This window comes from Ambystoma mexicanum, chromosome 6p (assembly GCF_040938575.1).
Source record: "Ambystoma mexicanum isolate Mex_15411 chromosome 6p, UKY_AmexF1_1, whole genome shotgun sequence".
In the NCBI taxonomy this organism is placed as follows: domain Eukaryota; kingdom Metazoa; phylum Chordata; class Amphibia; order Caudata; family Ambystomatidae; genus Ambystoma; species Ambystoma mexicanum.
Window position 1 is genome coordinate 155,423,093 of NC_090935.1, and position 12,670 is coordinate 155,435,762.

Here is a 12,670-nt window from a genome sequence, read left to right on the forward strand (position 1 = left end):
CCCTCAAAATCTTAGGGCTCATTTGACCAGAGGTATTGCAGCTTCATCGGCCCTCAAAAGAGGAGTGCCGGTTAAAGACAAATGTGCGGCTGCCACATGGTCGTCCGTCCATACCTTTACACGGCTTTACAACTTGGATTCCTCCTCCAGTCAAGAGACTAGGTTTGGAAGGGCAGTATTGCACTCTATTCATCAATAAAAGGAAGCATGAAGTCAGTACTCCCACCTCCAATAACGGAATACTGCTATGGGAGCCTATCTAAGATAAGGAATACGTCGGAGGACACAATCCTTCGAAGAACAAGTTATTTCTTACCTTGTAACGTTCTTTGGATGGGATGTCCTTCCAACGTATTCCTTATCGACCCTTCCATCCATCCCCGCAGTACTACTTCCTTTGTTGTTGCAGTTTACGCTCCTTCAGGGTGATTAGTCTAGTCCAGAAAGAAAAATTGTGGGCTACAAAACGGAACTGAGCAACGGACGCTGCCCGCGGCCTTTATAGGCAGGATGACGTCGACGTCGATACGGCGGCTGTCGAGCGACATCGACTCGGCGGACGTCGACGCGCAGCGCCCTCTAGAGAAAAATTTTCCGAGGCCAGCAAAGCTGGAAGGAGATATCTAAGATAAGGAATACGTCAGAGGAACATCCCATCGAAAGAACGTTACAAGGTAAGAAGTAACTTGTTCATCTCGCTCTTTGCCGCTGGTGATGGCTCTGGCCCCGGCGTGGGAGTTCAATGTGGTACTTACGTTCGAGCCTATGCATTCTCATGTTTGTCGTGTAAGACAGATTTTCTCGTGGCCATCACCTCTGCACGATGTGTGGGTGAGATCCAGGCCCTATCCTGTAAACCACCTTACTTGACTTTCCACGAGACGAGGGTGGTGCTGCAGACGCACCCTGCCCAAGGTGCCATCGGACTTTCATCTAAACGTGCCCTTAGTGTTACCTGTTTGTTTTTTTTTTGTTTTTTTTTTAAACCTTTGTCGCCTGCTGAAAGTGCTTTGCACTCGCTGGATGTGGTTAGAGCGCTGAAGTTTTATGTAGCCTGCAAAACATTTCTGGTAAACCGCACAGCTTTTTGTGAACTTTGGTCCTGTGAACCAAGGGAAGTGTTAGGCAAGATTGTATGCATTACCCTTTCGGTGCACTACAACACCCATGACCGCCTGGCAATAGGAACCCAACCTTTGGTATAAGTCTGTACTACACAGGTTGGTAGTGTGGCTGAGCAGCGAGGCTTGTCTCAAGAGCTGTCAGTGTGAGCAGTAGGATTTTTACAGATTGACAGTGACAAGTATTCAAATTAACTCTAACACTCAAGGTTTCTTGATGAAACAATTTATTTAAGTCAGTTGAATAATCCTTCAGTAGGGAGCAATATATAAGCAACACAAATGCACTCAAAATACACACATAGTTTCTCTAATTCAGTAAGTACCCATTTGGGATGGCACACAGATGGTTCCTTCACTCTGAGGTGACTTAAATAACTAGGGCACTGTGGACATTAATAGATCGCCACAGGTATATTTAGAGCAATACTGAGTTGGTGTCAAAGAAAAGGGGTTTAAGAATAAAACAAAGGTTACATATTCTGAAGCAGGTGGGTACTTTTGAACCCCCAATGCAAAGTAAATTAACCCTTTCCTGCAGGAAACGTAAAGCACAAAGTCAGAGGACAGAAGAGTCTTTCAGGGAGCCAGGCCAGCCAATATAAATTGAACAAAAGTCTAGGTGAGCTGAAGCACTTCTTGCAGATAAGTAAAAATCTTGCACAATGTTTTAGAAGTCTTTGTAGAAATAATCATTGTTGGGCCACAAGCCGGGAGGCATGTGAGGGGCAAAGCTGCAAGCAACTCTGCAAAAGCAACCAAGACAAGTCTCAACTGAGAATGAATAAGGCTACACAACAAGAGGCAAGTCCCCTTGGGTTTACAGTATCTTTGGTTAGAAGAAATGGTTCCAGCTGGCTTCTGTTCCTGTGTAGCTCTGCAGATCCTGTTGTTCCTGGGCCTCAGTCGTGGGGACAAGAGGGAGGACTTCTGGGGACCTCTGCACTACAATGGGAAGGTGGGCGGCAGCAAAGTTCAAACTTAAATTCAGCGGCATTTCGCGGTTTCAGCTGCTTGTGTCTCAGCAAATAGCATTGCTGCAGTCTCTTAGATACCACTCTGGACTTTCCTCACCTCTGGGGTCCAGCACTCTGTTGAGGTGGCTCATTCTTGGTCACTCCTGCATCCTGCGAGTCAGGAGGATCGTCCTGGAGCTCAGTCACTCATTCAATTCCGGTGTTCCTCTCCCTGGTACTTCGGTTCCTGCAGCAACAATGGAAGTACAGCCAGCTTCTAGAGGATTTCCAGATGAACTTGTCTTTGGGTCGATTGGTCCCTGTTGGGGAGAATTTTCAGTTTAGGGCTAAATTCCTCCCACTTTAAAGACCCCCTTCTCTTTTGCTGAACTTTGGGACTTTGTATGTTTAATTCTATATGTTTTCAATGTTTCTTTTTGGTTTTGGAGTCTGTCAAACTCCATAGGCATAGTCTTTGCATTGTGACAAATAGTACCTTCACTGCAGTGACGGTACTATCAGGGAAGTCTCCTAGATTTCGCAAAGGTTTAAATACCTTCGCTTGGATAAACTACTGTTTCAAAGAGCAGTAAAGTGAAATTGACATTACTTATATTTGTAACTTTCTAGACCCAGCACACAGTAGCTTACCACAGGGTGCTGGAGTGGTTACTTAGTATCCCCCTTTTCTAGTTTCTCATGTAACAATTGTTACCCTTTCTACTATTAATGGCTGTTGGCAGTGGTTTACTCCAGCATGAAGTCTTGCATGGATTCACATGCTCATGAATATTCCCGTTGTCGGGCAGGGAATCCTCAGTACATTTCTGAACTGTCTTTCTCCTAACAACCAATCACTGAGCTCTGGGTCATACTGCTCCCAGCCAATGACTGCCCTCTACCTAAGTCCCTCCTCTGGCAGCGATCTTCAGAATTTTACCGCACGTTTAAGTGTTGGGTGTCCTTGTGTTCAGCTCTCAAGCTTTTACTGTGTTTTTTTTCGCTTTTTGGAAGAGTTTTACTCTATTTCTTGGTCAATCGATCAACCTTCCGATTAACAGGGACCCGTTTTTTCAGACTCTTCAGCAAGGGCAAATTTTGTGGAGTTGCTTCATGGAGGCTACCAGAAGATTCTTCAGGCCTACTCCGCGCGGTCCATGTTGGAGGATGATGATTCAGGCCCCCTGTCAGACTTTGTTCTGACTGCGGCTTGCGCAAATTATTTTCGGACGACAAGCATTCCCAGTGTCTTTATTGCCTGTACCCTGCGCACATGGAGGAAGACTATGCGTTTTTCCTGGAGATGCCGCCTCACATGCTGAAGGATCAGCATAGGCGGCTAAAGCAGTGGCTGCAGGCCAAGACCCTTGCTCTGGGTGGGTCCCAGCAGCATGCCTCTCCCGATTCCAAGAATGCTGAGCGGGCTTCTAAGACCTTTTGTGGGTGCGCCACCCCCGGGTGGGGTCCAACAGAAGATTAAGCACCATGAGTCAACTGCCACCAGGAGCGATTTTGCGATGGCTCCTCGGCAGCCAGTGCGCGTTAGACGTCTCCAGCGACTTCAGCCACTAGTCGCCACTCAGAATCTTCGGCCCAGAGGAAGTCTGACCATCCAGGCAAACTTGAGGAGAAGCCCAAGACCGACATGCCGGAGAAGTCCAAGGGGATCGGGGCTCGGACCCTACCCTTAAGGAGAAGGCCCCTGGGACGACCAAGGCCAAGCAGGACAAGTAATAGGTCCTGACCGTGAAGGACAAGGTACATCCGACCAAGGCCCAGCTTCCATCGAGGGAGTGGTGGCATCCCTTGCGAAGGGCACCATGGCGGATCCGCAGGGTGCACCCCCGACCAGGAGGGAGTCCTCTTTCTAGCCCATAGAGAAGACCCCAGAGAAGAAGATGCCAGTGATCTCCCTGAAACTGTCCCCTCTGGTCAAGGGGTGGGTGGGGTGGGTGGGGGGGGGGTGGGCACGCAGGTCTTCCAGGGCACAGATAACTCCTCAGAGGAGGAGCTCACCGACCTTCAAACCATCCCAGAGGAGATCATCGGGAGCAGGCCGTACGATGAAGGCAACAGCTAGGATACTGTTGATGAAGGCTACGGGGGACTGGGCGCTCAACCTACGCCCCAGGTTCCATTTCTACCTCCACCTCAGTTGGTGCCTAGAGACCACTCAGTGGACATTCTCTCGGCACTGCATAACCTGGTCTCAGAGATACAGACTAGGATGCCTATTGCGCCAGCTGACCCTCCCCCTCCTGCCCCCCGACAACAGGCTAGCATTTGGTCTAGAAGAGTAAGGTGCACTTTCCACCTCCTTACCACACTTCGCCCTCTTCCCCTGGAGGGATGAGACGGATCCCAGCACAGCAACGACTGGCACGGGCGCAGACGACGATGGGATGGGAGACCTCTCGTCGCCACCTCCCAGATCTTTCCCACCGGACGAGATGGGCTCTTTCCACGCAATGATCTCCAGAGCTTTTCCAGCTCGCTCCAGAGGTGGTGGAGGGCTTCTTATATCAGCGAGGCGAAGAGAAAGACCATCCTCTTGGTCCCACTCCTGGATGACATTTGGGATGAAGGCTTGTCTCATGAAGAACCCTTCTATGGCCCTGGCGAAGGGGGATCACTTTGAGAAGAAGTACAGGGTGCCAGACTCTGCGCCCAAGTGCTTTGACTCTGGGTGCCGGATTCTGATGTAAGCAACAGCCAAGACGTCTTATTCGGGCACCTTCATCGGCAGCCTCCACCCCTCCGCTCAGCGAGGGGAAGAAGTTGGATGCCATGGGAGGACAGGTTATCTATTTTGTGGCGGCGACCATCAAGGCCGCCAACACCCTCGCCATCGTAACACGCTACGTCCAAGAGCTGTGGTTCAAGATGGCTCCCATCCTGGACTTCCTCCTTGACAAAGAGGTCGGAAGCGTAGGAAGGCGATGGTGGCCACAGACATTGCAGATGCGGGTTCTGCCAAATGGGCACCAGTTTGCTTTCATTGTGAGCGGCTCAAGGCCACCAACTTTGATCAGGATGTTCAGTCAAGGGTGTTGGACATGCCCTCCAGGGATTGGTCTGGAGGGCTGTGGATGAGTCTCTGCAAGCCATCAAGATGGACACAAAGACGATGAATGCCATGGGCACTCTTCAGCAACAGAGGCCGTCCTTTCGGCCCTCAGGCAGCAACTCCCAAGGATCCTCCCAGGGTTTTGGCGGGGGCACGGCTTCTTACTGCCAAACCTCCCGCTCTTCGGCCCAGGAAACCAACATGGGATGCTCCAAGGCCTTCGTAGGAGGACGTCGCCAGTGTTAGGCATAGTCCCTCTGGGACCACTGCACACAACTAGTACTAAAGTTGTAAGCAAATCCAACCTTTGGTACAAGTCTGTACCACACAGTTTTTGGTAGCGAGCTGAGCAGCCAGGCTTGTCTTGAGGGAATGCGAGCTTGTAAGGGTGTTACACAAAGGTCGATAATTACAAGTATTCAGATACTTACAAACAAGGTTTCTTGATAAAACACTTAAGTTATCAGAGTCAGTTAGAAAACATTCACTAAAAGGAGGCAATCAATATCACACAAAAATATACTACAGTACTTCACATTAACCGGTTGTGAAACATTTAAACTACTTTGAAGTAGGAGCAAAATGGCATTTAGAGAATTTGAAGCTGGAGCAAAAAGGCATAAGTTAATAAAACGAATAATCGTTACTTTAAAACAGTGCAAATAGTTTGCGTTCACCAGAGGAGTTGATTCAATGCAATAGGTAGGCCAAAGTCAATGGATCAGTGTCTTGTATAGGTAAAAACGGTTCTGGTATTCAATCGGAAAAGTCTTTGCCACGGTTCTTGCAAGTAGTTCACAGAAGAAAGGTTCAAATGTCTGGTCACAAGCTGACTAGGTCTGCAAGTTGCCAAAGCTGTACGCACTTTCGCAGTGAGAGGTAAGTTCTCTCGGTCGGGTTTTCACAGTATCTTATTTTGAAGAAAAAGATGCAGCTGAAGACTTCTGTTCCTTGCAGTTCCTGCAGATCTCGCTGTTCCTGAGCCTCAATCGTGGGGACAATAAGGAGGATGTCTGGGGACTCCTGCACTTCACGAGGACAGGTCACAAAGCTGGCAAATCTTCGATTCCGGTAGCTGTCTTAAAGCACACAAACTGGTGTCGTCCTCCCTGGCTATTCGGTTTCCTGCAGCACTCTGAGGAAAATGCAACCAGCTCTGAGAATGGTATCCAGGTGGCTTACGAGTTGATTGGTCCCACCAAGTCAAAGGGAGAAGTCGTCCTTGAAGGGCTTCTCTGTTGAGATGAAATTGGCGATTCAGACCTGCAGAAGGGCTTCACTGGGCAAACTACCTAGTATCCTCTATGTCTAGAAACTCATGTAGCAGTCAAATGCTACCCTTTCCTCTCGAAATGGCAGGTGGCAGTGGTTTTAAAACTAACTACCATGATTTTTCCCAACCGTGAACACAGAGGTAGCGTTAAATCGCGGGAGTCATGTTTTTCTAGATGGCGTCTGAGCCACTTTTGTTTAAACAGGCCCCGGTATTCTTTTTTTAGCCATTTCTCTTTGGAAAGGCCCTTTTAAAGTTAGGCTCTGCACACCAAACCAGGATTGATCCCTTTATTACTACTCTTTTGGCGGGCTTCAGGACTGAAGGCCGCCTCTGATGCCAGATTGTCTGGGGTAGGCAGGAAGTGAGGGAGGTGCCCAAAATGCCCTTTGCTTAGTCTCCTAGGAGACCCAAATGCACTCTGTGGTGATTGGCTGGATGAGCTCCAGCTAGGCTGGAATGAATGGGATGGAACTGAATAAAAGGCGAGTCTTTTGGCTTGGAAGGCAGAGTCGACCAATGGACAAAGGAACCGAAGAAGAGCTTGAAGAGGACGCCTGCTGCATGTCCTGGACCATTGGTTTGCCTGGTGAAGCCCTGCTGCAGAGACTACTTGCCAAGTTCGCATCGATGTTGAATCCCCTGCAAGGAATTCTCCCTTTGAGTTGAGTTCTTAGGGGTTTTTGAAGAAAAGAAGAATCAATTGTAGGGCCACAAGCTGATTAGACTGGAGAGTTGTGGAAGTTACAAGCACTTCTACAGCAAGAGGTAAGTTCTCTTAGACTTGTTTTACTGTACCTTGGTAAAGAAGACAAGATGCAGCTGAAAACTTCAGTTCCTGTGCAGCTCTGCAGGTCTCGCTGTTAAAGGGCCTCCGTTGTGGGGACAAGTGGGAGGATGTATTGGACTCCAGCACTGGCAACCGGCAAACTTTACTTTCAGTGGCTGTTTCGCGTTTCAGCTCCTTGCGGTACAGCAAATACCAATGAGCGCGGTTCCTGGTTGTCAAGGTGGACTTTCCTCACATCTGAGTACCCGCTCTCGAATGATCAGGGTCAGGCTTGGTCGGTCCTGCTTCGTGGGAGTCCGGAGGACCTTCCAGAAGGTTTAGGCCAGTTTACAAGCAATGCACACAATCTGGTATCCCTGTCCCTGGCTATAAGGTACCTGCAACAACTCTGAGGAAATTCAACCAGCTCTGAGATGGGGGTCCAGGTGGCTTACTTTGGAGTTGATTGGTCCCGACCAACTCAAAGGGAGACGTCGTCCTTGCAGGGACTTCTCTGTTGATGCGAACTTGGCAAGCAGGGTTTCATTGGGCAAACTAATGGTCCAGGAGTTGCAGCAGGCGTCCTCTTCAAGCTCTTCTTCGGTTCCTTCGTCCAATGACTCTCCTTTTATTCAGTTCTCTCCCATTCATTCCAGCCTTGCTGCCACTCACCCAGCAGGGTGGCTGTCCTTGCCGGACAGTCGGCCAGCCAGTCACCACAGAGTGCATTTGAGTCTCCTATGAGACTAAGCACATGGAGTTTCGGCCACCTCCCTCACTTCCTGCCTACACTAGACACTCTGGAGCCAGAGGCGGGTTTCACTCCTGAAGCCCGCCAAAGGCGAATGAACAGAGACCAAACCTGGTTTGGCGCGCAGAGAAAAACCTCAAAGGACCTTGCCACAAAGAAATGGTGAAAAAAGATGACCGGGACCATTTTAACAGAGGAGGCTAAGCGCCATTTTGAAAAACATCGCTCCCGCGATTTAACGTTACCGGAGCTGCGAACAGTTCGAGGTCAGCCGTATGATGGTAGTTCATACAAAAACCATTGCGACCAGCCATTCTGAGAGGAAAGGGTAACATATAAATCCTACAAGAGTAACTAGACACAGGGGATACTGACTAACCCCTCCAGCACTCTATTGTAAGATAGGGAGTGCTGGGTCTAGAATTTTAAACGACTGAAGTCAATTTCACTCCACTGCTCTGGGAAACAGTAGTTGATCCCAGAGAAGGTATTTAAACCATGGGAATTCTGGAAGACTTCCCTGTGGCACTGCACTGAAGGTGCTTTGACACAATTGTAAAAGATGATGCCCATGGAATTGGTTAGACTCCACAACCAAAAAGAAACCGTGTATAAAATCACATTAAACTATATGACTGGGAAAAAGGGTCTTGCTCTCTCCAGGTAAACATTTCAATTCCTCAAAATCCATCAAAGTTGCTGGGGGGTCTCTAAGGTGGAGGGAATTAGCACATGTTTGAGAATTCTCCCCAACAGGTCTTATGATTATCTCACCAAAGCAAATATTAAAAACCTCCATCACATTTACCTTACATAATGGTTTGGTCTAACCATGCCCTCGTCAGAAGGCTGGTGGCAAATCTTACGGCAGATGACTTTATCTGCACTTTATTGCAATTAGTATTCTTGTACCAGATAGAGCAGCAGTTACTGTACACATGTACAATGTATAGAAACCTCTATTTGAATATTGTGCTATTTTTAAAGCAGCCTTCTGAGCATAATTATGTAAGGAAACAGTCGATTAGATGCAGAGTTTAAATTTTTAAAGCACGTATTAAAGTGAATGCTTAATTTGTGTGTAAGTTCTGTGTTTGTATATATTTGTTGAAACCAGTATGTTTCTTTAATAGATCCCTGCCTCTGCTGTGGAGATGCCTGGAGCTGCAGAAATCACAGGGTTAAATGTACAGTTTGGAGCCTTGGAGTTTGGATCAGAACCATCCCTGCCAGAGTTCGGATCCACTGTGAACAATGAGAACATAACTCCAATTGCAAACAAAGTGTTTCCCCAGGCACCAAGGTATTGAAGCTATAGGACATGTCGATGGGGATTGGTATGAAAATAGTTTTTTTAAGCAGTCTATTTGTAAAATGTGTTGAATAGCACTGCTTAATCAGAGAGTGAGTTATGGTGGATTTAGAAACCTACCTATATACTTTCACTTGGTCATCAATGCAATCTCATTTGAATGTTTCATAATCGTGTTTCGAATGGATTGTCCTCCCTTGTATTCCCCATCTGATATTCGTATCTCTCCAGCATCGCTGCTTTGGAAAAATAAATTCTTGGCAGAGGGCGCTGTGCACGAGGTCATGGTGTCGATGTCCCTCGACAGTCTTGGTAGCTTGTCAACGTCACTAGCAGTATAAGTAGCTTGTGCCGCGCCCGTTGGCTTCAGTTCAGTTTTTTCCGATAGCTTTGCAATAGAGATAACGGGGCGTTTTGTATTTTCCTCAGGAAAAAGTCATCTTCGACCCCTTCCACTCCTAAGACTGGGTTTAAACAGTGTATCGACTGAAGTTCAACAATGTTGATCTCTGACCCTCACCGTATCTGCCTTTGGTGTTTAGGTTAGGACCGGCGACTTTGTCTCCTGTCAATCAATGACTGAGAAAGCTCTTTTTGAAGGAAAAGGTAAATTGGCGGTGGGGCAGGAACTCCGAAGGCCTATTGAAAGTAGCATAGGAAGTCCGGTGAGTTGATAGATTCAGATTGGCATAAGCACTCGAAGAGGTCTCGTTCTAGGAGTAGATCGTGTCGTTCTTGGTCTTCTAAGAAGGCGAAGAGGAGACAAGGATCTCCCTCTTCGTCGGATACCTCTACCGAGGTTGTACGATGTCCGACTAGGTTGGATTCCACTAGCAAATGGAAAGAATTTAGAGTGCACATGATGAAGGTCTTTGAGAATGCGGACCGACCCTCTCAAAGAAACCTCGGAAGAGCCAGACCCCGGTCGCTCCTTTGGACGATGAAGGAAGGTCAGAGAATACTTCGGGTAAGACCAGTAGTAAGGCGTAAACTTGACATTCTCGACCCGACGTTGAAACGTCGAAGGTAGCTCGAGAGTAGAGTGATTCTCCGACATCGGCTAAGAAGCATAAACCGTCAAAGCATTCGACCAGTTCGACACTGTCGGCGCCGATTGCTTCGATGCCGAATCCAAAGGAGACATGACTGTTACGGAAGACGCCTTCGAAGATTCCTTTGATTCCCTCAACGCAAATTCAAGAGAAAGAAAAAATGTACGCACCTTTTTAACGAAATTAGACTTTGTCTACCTCATCTATTATTGAGGAGGAAAGTGCCTCCGAGGAAGATATTTCTCCAATGGGAGTAAAATTTGGTACTAGCAATGTACCCGAGGAATTGATTGACCCTGAGTCAAAAATGAGAGATCTTTGTGACACACTTCACTCTGCCTGTGGCCTTGATACGTCACCAGAGTTAGATTTTGCAAAACCTGGTCCTGCAGAAAATGCAGACTCTGGGTACGGGAACCTGATTAACAGGCTTGCTGATTATATGGGTTGGGGTAGATCTTCACCAACCTATGAACAAGATGATATGACCGACATCCTGGACCTGGGCCCCCAAAAAGACTAAGTTATTTTCATATGGCTCTTCAAAGAACAGTGGTAGCAAACTGGGTGGCTCCTGAATCTGGGTCGGCAGTCAATAAGAATTTTCCCCAAAAGTATAGACCATAAAGCTGTGACCCTGATTATCTTTGTAAGCAACCTACGCCAGCGAGGCTTGTTCTCCAGGCGGCAACTTCCACAGTCAGCCAGCCTATCCATCTATTCCCCAGGATAGAGTTTATAAAGTGGACGCTTGGGCTCGCAAGGTGTTGTCTCGCTGGATTATTTTGGCCATCTCGGAGTGTTACCGCTTGGCGGGTAAGGACCCACCGGCTGGCTTGCGGGCCCATTCTACCAGGGGTATGTCTGCATCTACTGCCCTGCAGAGGGGTGTTCCTATTCGCAACATCTGTGATGCAGCCACCTGAGCTTCAGTACATACATTTGTACGTCACTATTCCCTCGATTCCATCCGAGGACAGGATCTGGCCTTTGGCAAGGCGGTCCTTTGCTCTGCTATTTGATTGGCTATTGTAAATTTTGATTCTAAATTCTTTCCCTCCTCCTTGCTTTGGTACTGCTTTGGGAGTCTGTCATAGATATGGAATATGTCGGAGGACCCAATCCCCTCGAAGAACAAGTTACTTTCTTACCTGGTAACGTTCTTTCGATGGGATGGTCCGACGACGTATTCCATATCGCTCCCGCTGCAGAATTTTTTTTGCGATTGCAGCTTACATTCCGCAAGGCTTTGTGTCTGACTGGCAGTTGACTAATGTCACACGTTCTGGGGGAAAAATCTACAACTGAGGCTACGGGCGTCGTGCGTCCTACTTGCCACATCGGATGACGTCGGAGGAGGTCCTCGACGGCTCATCGACGCAGGACGCAGACGCCGAAAAAAGTTTCTGAAGCAGCACAGCTGTGGTGATCACATGTCATAGATATGGAATACGTCGTCGGACCATCCCATTGAGAGAACGTTACCAGGTAAGAAAGTAACTTCTTCTTCTCTTGCATTCTTTCAGCCACTTAATTGGCCAACCATTCCCATTGCTTGATCTTCATCTACTCTCCCCTTGCGGTTGTGCTGAAAGACAGATTACTTGTGAATATCATATGCCTCTTGAAATTTGTTTTTGCTTTTGTGATCTGCAGGCTATTTTTCCAATTCCATGGTTGCCGACTGCGTTTTTTCGCATAGGTCAAAGCCCATAGCTCGCAGGGTTGTTACTTCCACCAAAAGTAATTGATAAACAATGGCAGAAGAAATATGGACATAGACTCTGTCCATATATTTCTTGTCAGGGAATTCAATCAAGGCCAGATTGTTTGAGTTAAGTCCAAAGCCGGAATGTGATACAATAAACTCATCACATTGGCACGATTCAATACCAAACCGTTGCTTAGGTGTAGAGTTCTCTCTAAAGAAAGGCCTCTACCTTCTTTGTAGTTGCCTTTCCGCAAAACTGAAAATGCCTTGCTGTTTGCAGGGTCGGTCTTCTCTGTCTTGCTTGGGTTGTGGTGTTAAATTTGCCTTACTCTCCCTACTGGATGACGTTGAGATGTGTCTAGTTGGAATCGTTTCTAAGTTTGTCCTAAGTTTGGCCGTGAAGTGGTTCCTCTGTTTCTGACTTCCCGTACCATGGCACCAGTTTTTTCGTCAATATAGCTGGTTAAGGCTTGGTTGTCACTTGACTTGACTTCACTCGGGTGGTTATTTATTTGTTTTCGCCCTCTTTTGTTTGGGCTCAATCATTTTTTGCTTTTTTAGATTGGAGATTGGAGATGAGTGCTTTGGTTTTCCTTGATTGAGCAGGTATGACGTCTTCAGTGCCTGATTCATCGGTCTCCTCTTGATGGTTTTCATT

General features: G+C 47.5%; 1 protein-coding gene across 11 annotated transcripts in view; it reads left to right on the top strand.

The window, feature by feature from the left end:
• UBAP2 (ubiquitin associated protein 2) overlaps positions 1-12,670 on the top strand; it is a 1,758,279-nt gene that overhangs the window by 745,210 nt on the left and 1,000,399 nt on the right. For all 11 annotated transcript variants that reach the window (XM_069626852.1, XM_069626853.1, XM_069626850.1 and 8 more), the window contains one exon: positions 9,071-9,240. In XM_069626852.1, the coding sequence (XP_069482953.1) occupies positions 9,071-9,240 (170 nt within the window). The remainder of the gene's footprint in view (positions 1-9,070; positions 9,241-12,670) is intronic.